General features: G+C 34.8%; 1 protein-coding gene across 1 annotated transcript in view; it reads right to left on the minus strand.

Moving 5' to 3' along the window:
- The window catches only part of SCAMP1 (secretory carrier membrane protein 1), an 89,855-nt gene that overhangs the window by 32,930 nt on the left and 31,924 nt on the right, over window positions 1-25,001 (minus strand). Inside the window, exons 3-6 of the mRNA XM_081054077.1 lie at window positions 15,970-16,068; window positions 14,922-15,030; window positions 12,680-12,808; window positions 9,386-9,545 (exon numbers count right to left, since the gene is read on the minus strand). Of these exons, the coding sequence (XP_080910203.1) occupies window positions 9,386-9,545; window positions 12,680-12,808; window positions 14,922-15,030; window positions 15,970-16,068 (497 nt within the window). The remainder of the gene's footprint in view (window positions 1-9,385; window positions 9,546-12,679; window positions 12,809-14,921; window positions 15,031-15,969; window positions 16,069-25,001) is intronic.

Consider the following 25,001-nt stretch of genomic DNA (forward strand, 5'->3'; position numbering starts at 1 on the left):
GCAGTTCTGAAAAAACTCAACGAGATGCAAGAAAACACAGAAAGGCAGTTTAATGAACTCAGAAACACAATCAAAGAACAACATGAGCATTTTACAAAAGAGATTGAAATTTAAAAAAAAACAAATACAATTTCTGGAGATTAAGAATTCAATAGAAGAAATCAAGAATGAAATAACCATCTTAGGTAGTAGAGTTGACCAAATGGAGGAAAGAATCAGTGACATCGAAGATAGAAACCTGGAAATTACACAGATGGAAGAAGAAAGAGACTTGAAACTTAAATGAAAGAACTCTACAAGAAGTTTCTGACTCCATCAGAAAGAGCAATATAAGAATAATGGGCATACCAGAAGGAGAAGAGAGAGAGAAGGGAACAGAGAATATTTTCAAACAAATTGTCGATGATAACTTCCCAAACTTGTGAACAGAACTGGATCTTTGAATCCAAGAAGCAAACAGAACACCTAATTACCTCAATCCCAACAGGCCTTCTCCAAAGCACATTGTATTAAAGCTGTCTAAAATCAATGACAAAGAAAGAATCCTCAAGGCAGCCAGGGAAAAGAAGACGGTAACCTACAAAGGAAAGCCCATTAGACTATTACCAGATTTTTCAACAGAAATTCTACAAGCCAGGAGGGAGTGGAACCAAATATTCAAACAATTGAAACAGAGAAATTATGAGCCAAGAATAATATATCCATCAAAAATATCCTTTAGATATGAAGGAGGAATAAAGACCTTTCCAGACATACAGAAGCTGAGGGAATTTTCTAATACATGACCTGCACTACAAGAAATACTAAAGGAGGCTATTCGACCACCATCAACAGGGACAATTTGTGGCAATATAAAAACGGGGAGAGTAAAGGCCTGAACTGGAATATGGGAATGGAGAAAGTAAGCGTGCTGAAGAAAATGGAATACTCTAAATATCAAACTTTCTTTTACATAAACTTAAGGGTAACCACTCAAAAAAAAAAAAAAAAAAAACCAGAACTGAAATATATACTGTAATTAAAGAAGAAACAGAGGGAAACATCATAGAATACCACCACACAGAAATAACAGACAACAACAAAAAGGCAAAGAAACAATGGAGACACAGACTTACCAGAAAACTAAAGATAAAATGACAGGAAATCCTCACGTATCAATATCACCCTAAATGTAAATGGACTGAATTCACCAATAAAAAGGCACAGAGTAGCAGTTTGGATCAAAAAACTAAACCCAACCTACGCTGTTTCCGAGAGACACATCTCAGCTACAAGGACAAGCATACAAGCTACAAGGACAAGCATAGACTCAAAGTGAAAGGGTGGAAATTGACACTCCAAGCAAATGGTACCCAGAGAAAACCAGGTATAGCCATAATATCAGATGGAACAGACTTCAGGGTGAAAAAGATAACAAGAGACAAAGATGGACATTTCATAAAAGGGGACTATACAACAAGAAGACATAAAAGTCATCAATATTTATGCCCCCAATCAGGGAGCACCGAAATATACCAAGCAACTACTAACAGAACTAAAGGGCGAAATTGACCAAAACACAATTATACTAGGAGACTTAAATACATCATTGACAGCTATGGATAGATCATCCAAACAGAAGATAAATAACGAAATAGCAGCCCTAAATGACACATTAGATGAAATGAACATAACTGACATATATAGAGCACTTCATCCTAAAACATCAGACTATACATTCTTTTCTAGTGTACATGGAACATTCTCAAGGATAGACCTTATATTGGGACATAAAATCAGCCTCAGCAAATTTAAGAAGATTGAAATCATACCGAGCATATTCTCTGATCACAAGGCTTTGAAATTGGATATCAACTGTAAAAAGCAGGAAAAAACACAAATACATGGAGATTAAACAACATACTTTTAAAGAACGACTGGGTCAAAGAAGAAATTAGAGGAGAGATCAAAAGATGCATAGAAACAAATGACAATGAAAATATATCCTACCAAAATTTTTGGGATGCAACGAAAGCAGTTTTAAGAGAGAATTTATATCATTACAGGCCTATCTCAAGAAACAAGTAAAATCCCAAATAAATAACCTCATGTTACACCTTAAAGAACTAGAAAAAGAGGAACAAGTGAAACCCAAGGTCAGCAGAAGAAAGGAAATAACAAAAATCTAAATGAAATATAGAACAAAAAGACAATAGAAAAAAATTAATGTGACGAGCTGCTTCTTTGAAAAGATTAACAAAATTGACAAACCATTGGCTAGACTCACTAAGATAAGAAGAGAGAAGACACTAATTAACAAAATCAGAAAAGAAAAAGGGGAAGTTATCATGGACATCACAGAAATACAAAGGATCATGCATGAATACTATGAAGGACTATATGCCACTAAATTCAATAACCTAGAAGAAATGGACAAGTTCTTAGAAACATATAGCCTTCCAAGGCTGAACCATGAAGAACTGGAAAATCTAAACAGACCGATCACCAGTAACGAAATTGAATTAGTCATCCAAAACCTTCCCAAAAACAAAAGTCCGGGACCAGATGGCTTCACTAGTGAATTCTACCAAACTTTCAAAGAGGATCTAATACCAATCCTGCTCAAACTCTTCCAAAAAATTGAAGAAGAGACAGTACTCTGTAACTCATTTTATGAGGCCAACATTACCCTGATACCAAAACCTGGTAAGGACAACACAAAAAAAGAAAACTACAGACCAGTATCTCTGATGAATACAGATGCAAAAATCCTAAACAAAATTCTAGCAAATCGAATACAACAATGCATTTAAAAGGTTATTCATCATGACCAAGTGAGGTTCATCTCCGGGGCACAAGGATGGTTCATCATGCGCAAATCCATCAATGTGATACATCACATAAACAAAATAAAGGACAAAAATCATATGATTATATCAATTGATGCAGAAAAAGCATTTGACAAGATACAACATCCATTTATGATTAAAACACTTAATAAAATAGGTATAGAATGAAAAATCTTAACATAATAAAGGCCATATATGACAAGCCCTCAGCTAATCTCATAATTAATGGTGAAAAACTGAAGTCCTTTGCTCTACGTTCAGGAACACGACAGGGCTGTCCCCTATCACCTTTGCTTTTCAAAATAGTGTTGGAAGTTCTTGCCAGAGCAATCAGGCAAGAGAAAGAAATAAAAGGCATCCAAATTGGGAAGGAAGAAGTTAAATTGTCACTCTTTGCAGATGACATGATGCTATATATAGAAAACCCTAAAGACTCCACCAAAAAGTTATTAAAAACAATCAATGAATACAGTAAAGTTGCTGGCTACAAAATCATTGTACAAAAGTCCATTGCATTCCTATATACTAACAATCAAATCTCAGAAAAAAGAAATACAAAAAACAATTCCTTTTGCAATTGCAGCAAAAAGAATAAAATACCTAGGAATAAACTTAACCAAGGATGTGAAGGACCTATATGCTGAAAACTATAAGACATTTTTGAATGAAATTGAAGAAGACACAAAGAAATGGAAAGACATTCCGTGCTCATGGATTGGAAGAATCAACATAGTTAAAATGGCCATATTACCCAACGCAATATACAGATTTAATGCAATCTCCATCAAAATCCCAATGGCATTTTTTAAAAGAAATAGAACAAAAAACCATCAGATTTGTTTGGAACCACAAAAGACCTGGAATAGCCAAAGCAATCTTAAGAAAAAAGAACAATACTGGAGGTATCACACTCCCTGATTTTTCCTTGTACTACAGGGCTACAATAATCAAAACAGCATAGTATTGGCGGAAAAACAGACACATAGACCAATGGAATAGAATTGAGAACCCAGAAATAAAACCGCAGAAATATGGACAGATAATTTTTGACAAAGAAGCTAAAAACATACAATGGAGGAAAGACAGCCTCTTCAATAAATGGTGCTGGGAAAATTGGATAGCCACGTGCAAAAAAATGAAACTGGACTGCTATCTGTCACCATGTACAAAAATTCTAAATGGATCAAAGACTTAAGCATAAGACCTGACACAATAACGTGCATAGAAGAAAACATAGGTACTAAACTTATGGACCTTGGGTTCAAAGAGCATTTTATGAATTTGGCTCCAAAGGCAATGGAAGTAAAAGCTAAAATAAACAAATGGGACTATATGAAACTTAAAAGCTTCTGCACAGCAAAAGAAACCATCGACAAAATAAAGAGGCCACCAACTGAATGGGAGAAGATTTTTGCAAACAGTGCCTCCGATAAGGGGCTAATATCCAAAATATACAAGGAACTCATGAAACTCAACAACAAAATAACAAAAAACCCAATTGAAAAATGGGCAGAGGACCTGAAGAGACCTTTCCCCAAAGAGGACATACAAATGGCAAATAGACGTATGAAAAAATGCTCAACGTCACTAATCATCAGAGAAATGCAAATAAAAACCACAATGAGATATCACCTCACCCCAGTCAGAATGGCTATCATCAACAAGACAAATAGTAACAAGTGTTGGAGAGGCTGTGGAGAAAAAGGAACCTTCATACATACACTGTTGGTGGGAACGCAGACTGGTGCAGTCGTTATGGAAGGCAGTGTGGAGGTTCCTCAAAAAATTATGAATAGAATTACCATATGACCCAGCAATCCGTCTCCTAGGTATCTACCCAAATAATCTGAAAACATTTATAAAGACACGTGTGCTCCAATGTTCACTGCAGCTTTGTTTACAGTGGCCAAGACATGGAAACAACCAAAATGTCCTTCGACAGATGAAGAATGGATAAAGAAGTTGTGGTATATATACACAATGGAATACTATTCTGCGGTAAGAAAAGATTATATAGGACATTTGTGACAACATGGACGGATCTTGAGAGTATAATGCTAAGCGAAGTAAGTCAGACAGAAAAAGCAGAGGACCATACGATTTCACTGATATGTGGTATATAAACCATAAACAACAAAAGAATAAGACAAACAAATGAGAAACAAAAACTCATAGACACAGACAATAGTTCAGTGGTTACCAGAGGATAAGGAGGGTGGGGGGTGGGAGATGAGGGTAAGGGGGATCAAATATATGGTGATGGAAGGAGAACTGACTCTGGGTGGTGAACACAACAATGGGATTTATAGATGATTGTACACCTGAAATTGTACACCTGAAATCTATGTAATTTCACTAACAATTGTCACCCCAATAAATTAAAAAAAAACATAAAAACTTCATTAATCTAAAAGAAATCAAAGAAAGAAAAAAAGTATATGATATGTTTTATACAGTAAGTAGTAGATATAAACAGAAAGACAATAAATATAAACCCATATACACCAGTAATTACTTTAAACATAGACCGAAAAAAAAACCCCAGAAGACTAGATTATCAGACTAGATTTTTTAAAGTTTATTTTTATCTGGCGACCTATATATGCCTTAAATATAAATCATGATTTCCTCTACCTTGTTTCCCGGGAAAATAAGACCTAACCTGACAATCAGCTCTAATGTGTCTTTTGGAGCAAAAATTAATATAAGACCCTGTCTTATTTTACTATAAGACCGGGTATGGTATGATGATATGATATGATGATATGATATACGATATGATATGATATATGATATTGGGTCTTATTTTATTATAAGACCGGGTCTTATATTAATTTATGCTCCAAAAGACGCATTAGAACTGATTGTCCAGCTAGGTCTTATTTTCGGGGAAACATCGTAGCGCAGACTGGGGAACCAAAAGACAATGAACTAAAAGCAGCAAAAGATAACTGTTTTGTGGATCATCAAAGTAAATGATAAAACCTAACAAAAACAAAAAAGTAAAACATTCATTCCAGCTACCTTTTGTTGACCACCTATAAAGCCAAATACTTTGCATACATTACCTCTAATTCTCTTATTAACTCTGCAAATATTATCCCCAGTTTACATTCAACAAACTGTGGCACTAAGCGGTTTTACTGCATTTTCCTAGAAGCACACAACTTGTAAAAGGGAAAGCCAGAATTCTAGTCCTTTCTCAGTATGTTTCCAATAGTTATACTTTTTCAACAACACACTGCCTCATTAATAATTACCTAATATTTTAGAGAATTTATATAATGCTTAGTGATTTGTAGAAGCATAAAATTAAGAACATAGTTACAATCTTTTAAAAACATGTAAAGGACAAAGTGACAACTCCACGTTTAATTCTGATACATAATAAACAACTTTTAAAAGCACATACACCTCAAAGTTCCCTACGTAATTTTCCTTCAAATTCAGGCAATGGGATTACCTTATGAAGGACAATATCCATTAAGTATTATCAGTAAAAGAAGCTCTTGGTTGAAAACTAAGAGACATCATATTCATATAGAACAGTAGTTTATACAGTTTGAAAACCATCTTTTTCATGAACATTCTGATATTCTGATGGTGTCAATAAACAGGACTTTTTACCCCGGTATCAGAGAAAAATACTAAAAATTTAAATCCTCAAAAGGTAACTCTAAGAGAAGACTAACTTGTATAAATATAAGATCAATTATTTTCAAGTATCACTGAGTATGATACCAACATTAACTTCCTTTGGTATTCAAACATTTTTGGGGTGTCTGAATATCACTCAATTGTTACATATGAATTCTACTAGCCAAAGTTTCAGAAATGTCTACCTTTAAATAAATTATATTACACATTTCTAAAGGGCAAGTATCATGTCTCTTTTTCTCTCCAGCCTAGTATACTGTTAGTGTTCAATGAGTAATTAATTTAACCTTTGGGTACTTTATATTTTCCAACTATTTGAAATTATAAGTTATTTATCTTAATAATAATATCTCTCTAAAAGAATCTAGTGAAATAATGAACTTTCAAATGAAATACCAAAAAAGAAACTCAGATGACACTGGAAAACCAACTTTTCATGTTGCATAATAACTAATTTAAAGATGATTATTCCTAAATGGAATCTACCTTTACCACATTTCAAAATCACTGTATGTAATTATTAGTATGACTTATTATATATGATTATTGAATATAATCAAATGTAGATTTTTCAATGAGTTTTAAGGCTATTATCAAATACTTTAACTCAATCTAGAGGCATTTTATAATTCAGTAAAACAATTATATTTTTCTTCTCAGGTTTGAGTTAATATAAAAAAACAGTTTACTTACTCATAGGTTATTTACTAAGCAAATTATGAGTTCATGATAAAAGGTTAATCATTAACCTTTAAAAAGGAATTTCTTGAAATACTGAGTTTATTTACTTTTAGACTCTGAGTCAACAGGGAAGCAAAAGAACAGATAAACTATATGTGGCAACTAAAATGTAGTTCCAACTGACTAAGAGACAACAAAGAATGGATCATTCTAGGATAAAGACTTCCTGCTAAGCTCTCTAGTTCTTTTTTAGCACTCCACCACAAAGTTAACAGCTACTCTAGAAATATGGAATTATCACCCATCTACAAGAAAGAAAAAAAATTCTCTGGGCAACTAAAAAACCAAAGAGACTTAACAGATTCAGAAACACCTGACAATCTGGGTGAAGAAAATCCCCAAGGTATACACTGAGAAGGTATATTAATGATTTCAAATATTTTAATTTCGACTTTCCCCATAAAAAATTTTTCTTCACAGTTCTGCTCTGAACAGTAAAACTAATTAACATTATTTGTGATACACTCTAAAGGGGTGAGATGCAGCTAAGAACTTACACTATAGATTAATAATGCCAGAAGTAAAAATGTTCCACAAAGCATTTTTATTTCAATGGCAAAGAAAAGGGAATAAAAAGGAACTGACTTCAAATAATAAAAGGTAAAAGCTGGCTTTTAATGGTGGCCTTTGTCTACATTGGTCATAGAAGGTTTAAAATCCCAAAGACATCCCCATTCCCACCCAGTAGCATCACTGTAGATACACTGGTAACATGATGAAAGTAGGCAGGCAGAGTCCTGATGTCAAAATTTTAAAACACTGTGATCCAGGCTTAAATAATAAGGAAAAGAACAGCTGTAACTCTCTTCACCGATCATGCAAGGAGTAAATAGGTCCCTTCAATTCCTTTACATCCTTACATCTACAGGGGAACCTCATCCTATTCCTTGACAACCAACCTCCCATATATCAATATATCCAAAAGTTCTTTCCTCATTTTCCCTGCTCCAATTTTCTTCCCTTCATTCTATTTCTAACCAATTTAGTTTTTGTTGAATGATACCTTTTCTCTCCAAATTCCCTAATCTCTCTTTTCCTTCTGTTTTTTCCATTTACATATCTGGGTTTCTAAATTCCGTTTTGTTTGCCTGTGTTGTGGGGCAGGGGGAAGGGGGATAGATATACATTGTGGTTAATCAAAGAAATTGTATGTTGAAATGAAAAAAAAGTTAAAGAACTGAATGTGGCCCTTTAATTTCCCTAACATATCATCTGCACAACACATGCCTATTTCCTAGTAATACTGCCCCTCATCAGTGAGAGTTGAAAGAGGTTCATTATTCATAAATTAATTTACTCAAATAAAAATGCATTGATAAATGATGGAATACATGGACTCAAAACAGGGCTACCATCTAAATCAGCATCTCCCAATGTTTGTTTCTTAAAGTAGTCCAAAACGTATTTCACATACAAAAAATAATGGTTTCATGGTCAAATCACAAAGCACACTAGGCTGTTAAAGAGTCTAAGAAATTCAAAAATGAAGAGACTTGCTTAACTTTACCAGCCAGCTATTCCCAACTTAAGCATATGAACCCTTTTTTACACACCGCCTATTAATATCCCACAGAAGACACATTTAAGAAATGTTAATCCTAACCACTGATTAAAATATACCATACAAAGTATTCTATTTAATTACTCTTACAATCTAGTTTTAAAATGTTACTGTCTTTTGAAAAACCAAAAATTAATATACACAGAAAATAATTACCAAGTTGCTAGGTGAAAGTGACTCACTTTAAATACCCCATGTATATTTACCTTACCCAGGTTCATTTAAGACTTAGGCTGTCTGTAATCACCACTTGTGACATTTTTTGAAAGGGGAAATAAAGAGTAAAATTTTCCTTAAAGTCAATTGTATCATATGGAATAGAATCTTTTACAACTATTAAGACCTAATACACTTCTCATTTTTCATTCATTAATTTTCATATTTAATCTTTTTCTCAAGTGGGAGAAAAGAAAGGGATTTTATGACTTACAAAACCTAATGAATACACAGGCATGTTATATATGGCTTTTTCTGAAGGTATATTATACAATAATAAAAATTTTTTAAATGAAAAAGTGTCAATTTTGTCTTCAAGGTGTATGTACCATGAATGATTGACTTCACAGTTTTAAAGAACACATTTTAATGTACATTTTACCTGAAAGCTCCGTAAAGTGGTCTGTACCAACAGACAAATGAACAAGGAGTAAAAAGCAAGAACCACAGGATACTCAGTCCAAAATCAACCCCTCGTGCAGAATCAACACAAAACCAAGCCAAGCATCCGAAGATATTTAGAAACAGTGTTACAGCATGGACTGTGGAATCAGAAAACAAAATAGAAAACAAATGTTTACATTCAATTTATGAGTTCATTCAACAAAAGCTATAAATGAAAAAATACTTCCTAAGAACGATGTATTCTACCCATTTTTCAAAACACTGCTGTTTCTTACACATTTGAGTTGAAAACAGAGTAATCACAGGAAAAGGAGTCCTAATACACACACTGGCAAAAATTCTTTTGGCCCTCTCCTAATAGGCAATTACAGAGCTAAACCAGAGAAGCATTACCGTAAGGTCTTCTTCCCTAAGAAGGAAACATGTGATGTGTCCCTTGATCCAAGGCCCAAGAAGAAAAGTAGTGCCTGCCAAGAAAAAAACCAGGACTTGGGAGGAAAAAGATCCTTTACTCAGAGCTGTTTGTCAAGAGTGGTTTGTAGGCTTCTCCCAGAGCAGACTACACACAGAAGAGAAAACTGTAGAAGTATCCTCTGCAATCTCATTATAACATTTTTAAGCAACAAAATTAATTAGAATCACTGGACTAAAAATATTAATACGTAGAAATTTCCAGTGACTATGTAGTCAATCTATGAAGATTATTAATTCAACTTCATCAAGCTGTCCATTTTCTAAAGTTCTGGGATAAAAACAGCATTTTGGTAGAGAATTAAACTTATTTTAAAAAAATAAAGAATAAAAAAAGTACACTATGATCCATTTCAGCTCCTTTGGCAGACCTTTCTTTAGTTAGCACAAATAGATCTTGGCAAACTCTTCATATGTTGTTAATAATTACTTTCCCTGATAGACGAAAAACAATAAAATCTGAGTACCGTCTAACTATACTATGATCCTAAAGAACCACATTTATCCATTATAATTAATAATTTTTAAAAAGGACTTTCAAATATTTATTCACAGACTGAATTTATTATAGGAAATAAATTCTTTCAGAAGTTAATAATTTGCAATGTAAATTATCAATACAATAAAAATGTACCAACGAATTACTACTTGAATTAAAAATAAATGGAAAACCTAGTGAATCTAAATAAAAAAATCTCAACATGCATTAAAAATAAAACTTTAAAATATCTTTAAATTATTAATCAAATAAAATTAATAATTACTGAAACAGGGCAAAAACACACATTCTAGGATGCCTCATCTAACGTGCTCTCACCAAACAACTAGATAAATACACAATCTCTAGACTAGGAGAAAAAAACTCCAGAGAAAAACAGCTAGATTATAGTGATACAATAATATGGAGCTAATCAACCTCTGTGTGTTTCAGTTTTTCAGCAGAAGCTCTTCCACTTTTAAAATTCGGTTCCAATCTATTATACATGAATGACTCCTACTAATTACCGTGATTCCCCGAAAATAAGTCCTAGCCGGACAATCAGCTCTAATGCATCTTTTGGAGCACAAATTAATATAAGACTCAGTCTTATTTTACTGTATTAATTTGTGCTCCAAAAGACGCATTAGAGCTGATTGTCTGGCTCCTATTTTCGGGAAAACATGGTACTTTACTCCCATTAGGACCTCTAACTCTCATGAAAGCTAGTTTACTAATACTTACTCAAAATCTTTTGCCTCAAAATAAAAGTAATTCTGTTCAGGGCTTAAACACAGAATTCAAAAGATTCTGAGATAGAAAATTATTACTCTGTAACATTAAATGGCATCTAACTGCCTGAAAAGGATTTAAATGTTCAGAACATTCTAACTCAAATCTCAACCTTCAGAGAAGTCATTTTTGAAGAAGTATTTGTTCCAGGAAATGCTTCTTCAAATCAGAACCTTAACTGGAATCTTGAGCCCTCTTTGCATGGAGTTAATAGATCTGCCAAATGAACAGGATTAGGAAAAACTATAGCCAACTATATTATTTCTAACAATCTCAGAAAGTTATACATTTCTGAAACAAAACACGTATTTTAAAACAATTGGAGTTGGTAAAGCAGTTAATCATTCAGTTAAAATTAGTCATTTTCCCCATTCAATTTCTATTTACTAATTCTTTACTGAATTTTCTTCCACCCTCATTTCCCCCACCAAAAACATATAAGTCAAAAGAACTTATATGTAAATATAAGTAACTTATATGTAAATATAACTTATATGTACATATAAGTCAAAGAACTTATATGTAAAATGTTATGCCAATTTCTGCCCATTAAAATATAATTATTAAATACATGCATATATATGATTATATTGACTAAATATGAGTTTGTTAGCAAGCACATACATGGAATCAAAACGTTTAATATTAAAAATATACAATACTACTGACCCTGGGGATTCGGCAAAAGATATTAGATCAACAACAAAATGTCTAAAAGAAACTGAAAATAAGAGTAAAAATGTCCTATCCATAAGAATATGCTTTTCACACTCCAGAGCAATTTCACATATATGAAGAATGCTCCTGAAAGATTTTAAGGAAAATTATCTCATATTTAGAGGGCAAAAAAAGGTCCCCTATAATTACACAGTAAAAACACACAGTTTCCTCCATCAATAAATCACCCTACAAACTATCCATTAACCCAGAGCTTATCCAGGTGGGCAGTTTTGACAGCTACCTCCTACTGACATGGTGATATTAAATGGGCCCGGGATTACTGTTTTGGAATAAAAACGAAACAGAGCATAAGTGTGAATACTGTGTACATTCAGCAAACTGTTAACAGCTCGACATTTTATTTTGGTATTCCACGAGTTGTAATTATACTCAAAGCAATGTGAGCATCACAGCCTAAAACGTATGTTCAATGTCCTATTCAATAAAACATCCTATACTAGGTACTTTCAATAATAAAAGTATTCATCCTCACTTGAAAATGAAGTGTAAATTGTGCTCAAAGCTATAAGAAAAATTATATTATTACAATATTTTATGCCTTTAAAAAATAGTCATAATGCTTTAACAGAATGACCTTTATTTGCATAAAAATAGTATGCATAATTATTTTCAGAGCAAATATTGCCTAGATAAGATTTTCCAAGGAAAAAGATTTGTTGTAAAATTCTACCCATGTGACAGAGAAGTCTTTTCCTCAAAAGAATGCCAGTTCTCATTATATAGGTTTTCCTCAGCTGAGGAAACTCTTAAACTCTTGTGTAATAATTATATAATTTATTCTATACTTACACATCCACAAGTAGTACATAATTTTTACTGTCTTTTGGAATTCTACAGGAATATCTACAGAAAAATCCTGATAGAAACAAGGTCCCACAGGAAAACTGCCAGGAAGAGGTGGCCAATTATTTTTTCTGCCTGCAAATTAAAAAAACAAAAAAGTTATTTACACTAGAACAAATATGTGCTGTTCTTTTTTGTTTTGTTTTATTTCATAATAAAGCACATTATTTATCCTTTAATAGATATTTTACAAATATATCACTGTATCTCTACATTCCTAGAGAACTTTGAAAGCCAAGCTTTATATCTTTTAAAATTTTTCCCCAAATCATTTTAGAAAACATTATTAGATGGGAAAATAATTTTCCAGTGTCATATCATATAATATTTAGCAGGAACCATTTATGTACAGTTGAAACAAGAAGGAAAAAAAGAACACAGGATATACTCAGTACTCTGCCCTAAAAACAAATTTATTTCAAAGTCCCAAGAATCTGGGTCTCACATGAAGGCCATGTAGTTTTCAAATCTCTACACTTTCCTCCTCAGAGACTTAAATCTGATTACTAACCCATGTGGAGAGCAAAGACCCAGCTTCTAAATCTTCCGAGTTTTCTACTTTAACTCCATGAACACAAGATTAACCAACACCGAAGTATCAAATTTGAAAATCTCAAAATCGCAAAAAAATAATACCCAAAAGGCACACATATGAAAACTATGAAAATACGAGAAAACATGAAACAGTCATGAAACGAAGCTAAGGAATTAAAGCACTGTCAAAAACCTAGAGGAAAAACAAATTCGAACTGTGAAGGGGGAAAAAAATAATGTGCCTATATAAAGAAATTAGGTTAAAAACGGGGCTTGGGAAGTGATGGAAGAAAAAAAAAAACTAAAGTTAAAGAAGTCAAACATCAAAAACAGAGGGTAAAAATAGCACCTAAAGGCCATTTTCTCATTTAGATATTATAATCCCACAACTTTTAAAAATTAGGGTTTACATACATTTTATAGACTAGGAGCATTTTCATAGTGGAAAAAAAGCATGACCTATTTCTGATTCTCCCCAACATGTCTCCACTGTTTGTCACCCTTTTCAAATTTTATATGGTTCATACATTTCCCATTCAAGTCTCACAGGAGTATTTGAGAAGCAGCAGAGCACAGCAATAAAGAACAAGGCTCTGAAACCGGAAGTGCCCAGCCCCTTATTGTCTAGGAGGTCTTGGGCAACTTACTTAACCTCCTGAAGACTTTGTTTCTACATCTAAACAATGAGAATAACAACTACACAGAATTGTATCTAGGATTAAATGTATAACATACTGCAAATCTAACTAAATTTCCCACTCTTCATTACAATCTTTACTAAAATATCTCTCATAGAGATAACTTGTATTAGTCAGTGCTAAGAAAATAGGGCAGATTTTAGTTACATGTATTTCAGAAACACTGATTTCAATTAAACATTTAGTTTCTCCTTTTAGAGATGCCGCCTCCGATGTTGCAGTCCAAGATAAATGTATCCTCAGGAGGCCCTAGACTCACACATTCTAAGATAAGGAACAAACATATCATTTGTTAGCGTTGTCCTAGACTGGTCATTCCATCACCATCCCAGACATACTAACGATGACCTGTCTAGCTCTCTCATCCCTTCTTACCCAGAGACTGCTAGCTTTCCCTAAAATACGCCCTTGAAGTGACCTTTGGTAGTCACAGCCTGAATGGATTTCATAACAAATAATCAATTCAGCGTTTCTTTCTTTCTCTGTCATCATCGAAATACCCTAGGCTTCTTAGAGTCACCACAGACATACTTTTTGTAAACATGACTTGACAGATAGGATACACTTGTGAGGATGGGCAGATAATTTGAAACTAGGCTGAAGAAACCAGAAGAGTCAAATGTAGGGCACACTCCCATGTACTCATAAAGCTTCATTAGATCCAAAGACAGCCAAGTGCAGAATCAAAGGCTCCTGGCCTTAAAATAAACCAAAATTATCATATTCGCAATCACATTCTGTGTGATAATGCTAACACTGTTCTAATCTATCAAAAGACTATGCAAAGCAACCAACATCAAAGAGCTATACAGTATCAGGTAGGAAAGGTGTCTAATCTAGCTATTACAGGAACACAGGGCAGGGTTTGATCTGCAAACCAAATGACCTAGAGCTACGGCAGGAATAATTCGAAGTGTTTAAAAGTGGTTTTTATTTCAAACTTCTTTGGATACTACCATGTTGACTGAGGTTTTGCATTTCTCGTTCTCGACGATCTAATTCAGCTGCCTTTCTTTCTAGTTCTTCCTGGCGTTTAAGCAGTTCAGCTTGAGCCAAGGCATGTTCCTGAACAAAAAATAATCAATAAGTGACTAAGTTGTCATCAGTATAAAATATAATATCATTGATACGCTATTTCTTACTTCTCCCTCTACTATGTTAGAAACCTAATTCAAAAGTTCTTCCAAAATGTAGGAATTCACTATAAATGAGTTTCAGAAACTATTATGGAGATACTTGCCCCATTTTGGTCTTTTGGTTTTTTAAAAAAACCCTCAGTGGGCATGCTGCGCACATTAGAACAGGAGAAAATTCTAAGAGTGGTCAGAGTCGTAAGGTAATTGGGAAAACGAAATTAAGGTGTTCTCTGTGTCTAAATGAGTGAAAAACAGAGAAAGGGAAGAGTTGAAGAAAACAAGCAAATGGAGAAAGGGACAGCTGAACTGGCTCTTATGAATTGGGTTAAATGGTACATAAGGTTCCCAGTGCAATAATGTGTCACATCTTATATTTTATAAAATAATGAGGTGAAAGAAAGATCTGGTTAAGAAATTCTGGTTTATAACTCCATCTGCCTTTATGTGATACCAAGCATCCTATTTATCTCCTTTTCTCTCATATTTTGGCCACCTTCTTCTTCCTACTACTGTCCCTTGCTTAGCCGTTATAACTCTCTTCCAGTCATATTTATTATTCTGTCATTGTTACTGTAATGGTATCATGCATTAAAAAGACCAAAGGCAATACAAATTTCACTCTACAAATTGTACACCAAAATAACATATAAATTCAATTAACTGCTAAAAATGGAATAAAGCAAATGTTATAAGTTGAAAAAGAAATCAGTATTATAGAGCTGAAAAGGTAGCTAACCCAGACTCAAAAGTAAGTTAAAAATTACACAATAAGGAATGTAACATATGAAGAATTACTTTGCTATGAAATGATAGTGATTATTAATATTGTAATTTCCAATATGAATTTACACATGTAACATGAACTAACCTTTGCAATCTGTGTATACGCTGGATGTTCCTCTGTTGGTTTCATTATTGCTGGTTGTGTACTGGGTACATTAGGCATTTTCACATTGCCTGGTGGAGGCTAGGAAGATTAAGAAAAAAGCAAATTATATGATATAGAGATCCAACTTTTAACTTCTTTCAAAAGGCATAATTCCAATACAAAGCAAAATACCAGGAACTGCCTCTCTTCCTCCCCTACCTTCTCACAGTCAAGAGTGGCAAAAACCTTAGGCTTCAGCTCTCCATCTCCATTTTCTCAAACTCATTCATTTCTGTCCTCTTCAATTTGGGTGCTACCTCAAACACTACATTTTGATAATATAAAGTGTCTTATGAGCAAGGTTAAAAGGCAAAATCTAAATAATAAGCAATACATACAAGAGTCAATTAGTTAATATATTTCATATGTACAAATCAATATGAAATAAACGTGTTATGGGAAAAATGCATTTAAAAAACTCTTAACAGGCAACTTACAAAAGAAACGCAAAAGGAAAATAAACATCAAAAACCATCAACCTCATTAGAAATCAAAAAAGCAAATTTCAGGGGGCCGGCCCAGTGGCTCAGGCAGTTAGAGCTCCAGGCTCTTAAAACTCCGAAGGCTGCCGGTTCGATTCCCACATGGGCCAGTGGGCTCTCAACCACAAGGCTGCCAGTTCGACTCCTCGAGTCCCGCAAGGGATGGTGGGCTCTGCCCCCTGCAACCAAGATTGAGCACAGCACCTTGACCTGAGCTGCCACTGAGCTCCCGGATGGCTCAGTTGGTTGGAGCGCGTCCTCTCAACCACAAGGTTGCCGGTTCAACTCCCACAAGGGATGGTGGGCTGTGCTCCCTGCAACTAGAAATGGCAACTGGACCTGGAGCTGAGCTGCGCCCTCCACAACTAAGACTGAAAGGACAACAACTTGACTTGGAAAAAAGGCCTGAAAGTACACACTGTTCCCAATAAAGTCCTGTTCCCTTTCCCCAATAAAATCTTTAAAAAAAATAAAATGCAAATTTCACCTGATTATTTTTAAATCATTATTACCATAAAATTACCACATTTTAGAAAAGATGTGGTAAAATGGATATTGTTACACACTGATAGTGGGAGCATAACCTAGTTCACATAATAATCCTGGAATACAATTCCGTATTATATGTAAGAGCCACAGAAGTATTTATATCCTATGATCCATAAATAACTAGTCTTTAAAAATATGAAAAGGAAATAATCCAGAGTATGCACAAATGTTTGTATGCTAAGAATGCTCACTTAGCATTATTTATAAAAGCAAAAGTTAGAAATAATCGGATTGTCCAACAGTAGGAAAAGTTTAGATAAATTATGACACATTCACAGAATATATCCCGTAACTATTTAAAAGTTCTGAAAAATATTTAATGCAATGGAGAAAGCTTGTACCATTAATAAGTGATAAAAGCAAGTTATAAAACAAAACTATACATACACTATAATCATTTTTTATTTAAAAAACAATTAAAACGTATCAAAATGTTGTTATTATTTCTAAATAGTGAGACTAAAACTGTTTTCTTGTATTTTTTATCTCCACTTAATCTTTTGTAACCCAAAGAATTATAAATTCTGCTCCACCTCAACACACAGAAGGGGCCAAAAAAAATGTGTACACAGTTTAAGAAAGGAAAAAACCGTATTAAAATTGTTATAATATATACCGATAACAAAAGATGAATACAAGTCATGTGTATACATTTTTTTGGCACCCCTGGTGTTAATAGGCAGAAACAATGAAGCTAATCAGTCCTGTTCTCCAACTGGAAAAGCATGGTCCTAAAGTCTCACTCTCTTGGTTAAATATGCAGTGACAACAAAACAATGGCCAAATAAAATACCTAACAAAGTTAGTTTGGCAGCACATTTCAGGAAAAGCACAAAATAAATTATCCAAGAATTCACATGGTTAAAACCTTAGCATAAATTCTTTACTGGTTCAAGTGACAAATGAAGTATTAATTATAATAAATGAGTAGGTAAGGACGAAGGCTGGATTAGAACTAGTAATTGAATATATTTGAGGTCACAGTGCTTGTATTGTAGTACTGATGAAGTGTTAGAGAAGGACAAATCTCTAAGAGCATGAGCTGCATGTGACAGCTATTACACTGACAACTTCTTCAAAGTTGTAGATGTTAGCTAGATCCCTGTTCAGCTCCAGAGCCCAATATTTTCTTCAGTCACCACATACCTGATTAACCACTTCAAGCCAAGTACAAGTCTTGTCACAATTATTAAAGACCTAGTCTGATAATAGCCCCTAATTCTTTTCCAACTTGTCACATCTGTACATATGAGTAAAAAGAAAACAATCCACTGAAAACTTCCATTTCAGGCAATACAGCAGACCACAGATCTGTAGAGGACCCCCGGCCCTCATACATAATACCTAAAAATGCAGATCAAATTTTACTTAAATAGTATTTTAAATACATAATTAAGATGACAAGAAATCCTGGGATGCCAGAGTAGAAAAAATTATGACTCCCAAAACCAAGAACCTCAGTGCCGTGCCAGTCACACCATCACTGGAGCTTAATAAACTGGAGACAAAGCTTGGGAGCTGATGCGAGGTAAAAAAATCGATCTGCGATTCCTCCATAAAGCCAGGTCTCCCTAAAAAGCAAAATTCTCAGTGGGTAAGAAAACAGCTTCACAGAAAGAAACAGCAGGAACACTTGCTTGTGTTGCCCTTGACTCTGGATAAGGAAGGAAAAAAACACACAATAGAAATCTTCCCTGAGGATTCCTAATCATAAAGCTACCGAACTTGCAGACTTCACATTGCCCACATAGACAAAATAATCCAAGCGCAAATTTTCATTTCAACAGATCGCAGGTTGGTAGTGAGTTCAGGAATGCGGCAAAAGAAAGAGGAACACACTTAAAACCAGGATTCAAAGAATTTTCACAAATCAAGTTCCAAGAAACTTTGGCTCATGATTTAAACACAGAACCACTACGAGCATGGGCCCCTAGACATACAAACTACAAAATAAGACAAGTGAGACTGTAATTATCAGATACAAAATATAAAATAGGTATGTTTAATAAAGAAATAAAAGAGGGTAATAAAATTATGACTCAGAACAAGAGACTATCAGAACTGACCAAACATCATCTTAAAATGATACAAATGGAACTTCTAGAAATGAAAACTGTAATAACTGAAATGACAAATTTAATAGACAAGTCAAACAGCAGACTCACAGAGATGAAGAGGTAATTAGAAAAATGGAAGTCGGTCTGAAGAAACTGCACAGAATGTGGCAGCGATGAAAAAAAAAAGAAAGGAAAATATGAGAGGTTAAGAAAGATGACAATAGAGAGGGAAGGTCTAAAAACTAAGAGTTCCCGAGAAAGAGAATAGAGAGATGGAGGGAGACTCAATATTGAAACAGAATGTGAGGACACTAATTCTCTGGTTCAAAACTCCAAAACCTGAACCAAATTTTAAAAAATATAATAACACTGAGATATATCATAATGAAAGTGCAAACCCTAAGAACAATTGATCTTCAAAACAGCAAGAGAAAAAAAGAATCTCAATAAGACTGAGAGCTAACTTCTCAACAGCAACAATGGAAGCTCAAGTGGAATATCCCAAGCTGATGAGAGAAAGTAACTGTCAGTGTAGACCTCTAAATCCAGTGAGATGACCTTTTGAGAACGAAGGTGATAAATAATGATCAATACTGAGTTACCCCACCAGTAGATCATGACTAAAGGAGTTTCTATTTTAGGAATAGGAAAAATGACACCAGAAGGAAAATTTGACATGCAAGAAGGAATATCTTTCTGCCTTGCGGGACACTTCTGAGTATATCATCTTCATTTTTACACACATCAAAACTCCAGATATAAAAGGAATGTCAACCTATCGGTAGAAAACAAGAGGACACTCTAGTACAACTGATATACCAGAGTAAGATAAGCTCTTCTCCGGAAGACCCTGAAACTGTGTCTGTGCTGGCAGACCCCGGGAAAACCTTCAGTTCTCAAAAAGGCAGAAGGTGAAGAGATGGTGACGGAGAAAAACATTGAGACAAGCCAGGAGAACAGTACCATGTTTTCCCGAAAATAAGACCCGGCTGGACTATCAGCTCTAATGAGTCTTTTGGAGCAAAAATTAACTTAAGACCGGTCTTATAGTAAAATAAGATCGGGTCTTACATTATTTTTTGCTCCAAAAGACGCATTAGAGCTGATTGTCCTGCTAGGTCTTATTTCCGGGAAAACAGGATAGGAAAGCAACCTTGGGATAGAATAAAAAACAAAAGTCTAGCAGCCAGGCTGTATATCCTGCTCCTGTGGTGGACGTAAGCTCGCAAGTTAGTAATAGACTATATTTTAAAATATCTCTGTGAAGGGGGTTATAATTTCTTTCATTAATTTTTTATTGAAGTATAATTGACATATTATATATTAGTTTTAAGTATACCACATAATTTGTATATATTTGTATATATTGCAAAATGGTCACCACGGTAAGTCTAGTTAACATCGGTCCCCACATATACGTAGTTACAAAATTTTTTCCTTGTGATGAGTACTTCTAAGATCTACTTTCTTAGCATCTTTCAAATATGCAGTACATTATTATTAACTGTAGGTAACATGCTGTACATTACATCCCCATGACTTATTTATTTTATAACTGGAAGTTTGTACCTTTTGACCCCTATCACCCATTTCACCCATCCCCCACTCCCTGCCTTTGGCAACCACCAATCTGTTCTCTATCCGTGAGCTTGATTTTTTTGTTGGTTTGTTTGTTTTTTAAGATTCCACATATAAGTGAGATCATAAGGTATTTGTCTTTGTCTGACTTATTTCACTTAGCATACCGCACTCCAACTCCATCCATATTGTCACGAATGGCAAGATTTCCTTCTTTTTATTGTTGAATAATATTTCATTGTGTGTGGGTAAATATACATACACACACACATTTTCTTTATCCATTCATCCATCGATGGACACTTAGGTTTTATTAGAACACGAATTACCTTACTATGTTTGCCTGTTCTGTGTGGCTTTGGAGATCTCAACTAGGACCAATAAATAAAAATCATAGGAACACGCATATTTTGGCTCAATAGAATTAAGAACATTATAACAACAATCATGGCAATACAATAGTGGATGAACTGTTCTATAATATAGAGAACTCTTTGCACTGGAAATTCCAAAGGTGTTTCATTATTAAATAAATGACAATATTCAAGATCCCTTCCAGGCATGGGATGTCCACGAGTTGTCTTTCTCGTGCATAAACAAATATATGTTCTCCTTCCTGGTTTTCTTCCATATTCTAAACCTATTCAAGAAAATGTCTCCTTGTTTTTTCCTGCCTTTTCTCTTCCATCTGTGAACTAATATACTCAACAGTCTAAAGCAATGTTTCTTAGTAGATCGCCTGCATCAGAAACCCCTAGTGCTTATTAAAAATGCAGACTCAGGCCCCACTATGGACACACTGATTCAAAAACTCAGGGGTGGAGGAGAAGGGATTTGCATTTTGAACAAGCTCACGTTTGTAGTAAGCTCCCCAGGGTGATTCTTAGACACCTTGAAATTTGAGAGCACCCCTCTAAGACACCCAAGTTTACAGCTTTCCTAAACCACTCTTATCCTTTCACCTAATGGAGGGACTGCCAAAAGAAACCTAAAACTTTCCGCAGCTTTCCCTATCAGTCTCTGACAGAGCAGACAAGAACTAACTGTGGCTGTGCTTAGCACAGATTCCCTTGTCATTAAGGGTGGCGAAAGTTATACATGCTGATGTCAGAATCAGGACAGACAGAAGTAATTTTATCAGAATAGATAACTATTTGTAAACAAGGTTTTTAAAGATTAGAGTAATTGGGGGAGGCAGTGCATAGGAGAAGAGCAGGCATATACACGATGGGTGTTTCCAAACAGAGAAAGGCACATAATGGAACAGAAGCATGAGGATACGTGTTTATTCATACACTCATTAACCATTTATTGATCAACTACAATGTACCACAGAAAATTCTAGACAATAGGAATACATTAATCAATAAAAAAGGTAAACATCTCTACCTTCATGCAGCTTACATTCTAACAATGGAAGATAAACAATACATTTAAGAAACAAATACACTGAGTACCTTAGAAAGCAAAAATTGTTATGAAACAGCAAGAACAGGGTAAAGAGGTTGTGAGTAAAGGTGGAGTGGGGACATTATACAAAGCTGGTTAGGGAAGCCAATATTTGAACAAAGACTTTATGGATGTGAAGCAGTCTTGCAGATATCTGGGTGTGGGAGCGGGGGACTGTCTCAGGCAGAGGGAAGAGCCAATGCAGAGTCAGGATAATGTCTGGTTTATATGAGAAAGACCAGGACACTGGATAGGAATACATGAGGGAAACAATATAAGGAGATAAAGAACACAGAGGTGTTGGGGACCAGATTCCAGGCTATTTTAAGGACTCGGTTTTACTCTGAAGAAAATTAAAAGTTAGTGAAGAGATCTAAGCAGGAGACTGAAATGCTTGACTGTTTTTCAAGAGATCACTCTGACTGTTGAGTTGAAAACAGACTGAAAAAGGTGGGAGGAGGGAGAGTAATTAGGAAACCATCACTACAGTAATCCGGGCAAGGAATGATCACAGCTCAAGCCCAGTCGTGGCTTGGAGTTAACGGGTCAGTTCTGGAAGTATTTTGAAAGGAGAGCCAATGGGATTTCCTGACAAAATGATGTGAGATATGAGAAAATGGTGAAACACCACCAAGGTTTTGACCGAAGCAACCAGTAGGACAGAGGTAACAAAGACTGCAAAAGAGCAGGTTTAGGAGCAGGGGACTCAGTTCAGTTTTTGCCACGTTGAACTTGCAATTCCTAAGACAGCCAGGTAGACATGTCTAGTAGGCACATGAATATATGAGTCTGGTGTTCAGAACAGAGGTCTGTGCTGGAGATGTGAATTTGGGAGTCATCAGCACGTACGTGATATTTAAAGCTATAAAACGGAATAAAATCACCATCTGAGTGAGCATAAAGAAGAGAAGCAAAGCCTAACTCCAATACTGGGGGTAAAGGGGCTGGAGAGATACCAGCAAAGAAGACCGAGAAGAAAAAACTCAAGTGCTGTACAAATGAAGAACGTGTTCTAAAAATGAGACAGCGATCACCTGTCATTACAGATGACAGATCAAGTAAGGAAGGTTAGGACTGAAAATTTACCATCAGATTTAGCTATGCGGCAGTCACATTTGTACCAAAGTGCATTTTGGTACAGTGTTGGGAGCAAAATCCTTATTGAAGTATCTTTCAGGACAAAGGGCTGAAAAAAAAGAAACAAACAAGTAGACAACTCTTCAGAGGTCTGCAGCAATGGGGAGCAGAAAATGTTTTTCTGAGAAGGGGATTCCTGAAATGGACTGGAAGGGAAATGAAGTTAACCAAGTTTTGTTACAGAATTACAGTAATTAAGACAGTGTAGTACTAGCATTAAGGAGAGACATACAGATCAATACAATAGAATCCAGAGTCTAAAAATAAACCCTTACATTACATAATCAATTGATTTTCAACAAGAATGCCAAGATAATCCAATGGAAAAGAATAGTCTTTTCAACAAATGGTGCTGGAACAAGTGGATATCCACACGCAAAAGAATGAAGTTTGACACTATTTCATACCATACATGAAAATTCACTCAAAATGGATCATAAGCCTAAGTGGAAGCACTAAAACTATACAACTCTCAGAAGAAAACAGAAGTCTTTATGGCCTTAAATTGTGCAATGGATTCTCAGACATGACACCAAAAACAAAGAAACCAAGGAAAACACAGACAAATTTTATGTCAAAATTTACAACTTATGTACATCAGAACAATACCAAGAAAGTGAAAGGACATCCCACAGAACGGGAAAAAATATTTCCAAATCATATACTTGGTAAGAGATTATATATTCTGAATCCAGTATATACAACAAACTCTTAACAATTCAATATTAAAAAGACAACCCAATTTAAACATGGTCAAAGGATCTAGACATTTCTCCAAAGATGACACACCAATGGCCAATAAGCACATTTTAAAATGTTCTACATCATTAGCCATTAGGGCAATGCAAATCAAGAACACAGGAGCTATCACTACACGGCACTAGGATGGCTAGGAGGCTGTAACAAACGCTGCCAAGGACGGGGAGAAACTGGAAACCTCACGCACCAGCAGGAATATAACATGGTGCAGTCGCTTCTGAAAACAGTCTGGTATTGCCTCAAAATATGAAACACAGTTACCCATATGACCCTGCAATTCCACTGCTAGATATGTACCCCAGAGAAATGAACATACATCTACATAAAAAAAAATAGTACACAAATGATCACAGCAGCCAAAAAATGAAAACCTAAATGCCCATCAACTGATGAATGGATAAATAAAATGATATAAAAATCAATAAAAACAAATGAAGTACTGATACATGCCACAAATAGTTGACCCTTGAAAACACTGTTGAGTGAAAGAAAGCAGACACAAAAGAGCACATATCACGTGGTGATCTTATAAATTTCCAAAATAGGCAAATACAGCAACAGAAAGTAAATGGTTACCTAGGATTAGAGGGGGAGGGGAAATGGAATGTGAAGTGACTGCTAAAGGTGCAGAATTTCTTTTGGAAGTGGGAGCAACAAAAATACTCTAAAATTAGAATTTGGTAATGGCTGTGCAACTCTATAATTACACTAAAAACACTGAATTGTACACTTAAATGAATGTACAGTATATTAATTATATCTCAATAAAGCTGTTAAAATACATGAATAAATTTTTGTGATTTTTTTTCTAAGATAGGAGAAAACATGTTATTACGATACGACTGATCCTGTAGGGAAAAAAAAACTAATGACGTACGAGGGGGCGATTTAGTAAAGTTCTTAAGGTGAGAAGGTACAGAATCTAGTGAAAAACGAGAGGGAATGGCTTTAGATACAAGCG

This window comes from Rhinolophus hipposideros, assembly GCF_964194185.1.
Source record: "Rhinolophus hipposideros genome assembly, chromosome: 7".
In the NCBI taxonomy this organism is placed as follows: domain Eukaryota; kingdom Metazoa; phylum Chordata; class Mammalia; order Chiroptera; family Rhinolophidae; genus Rhinolophus; species Rhinolophus hipposideros.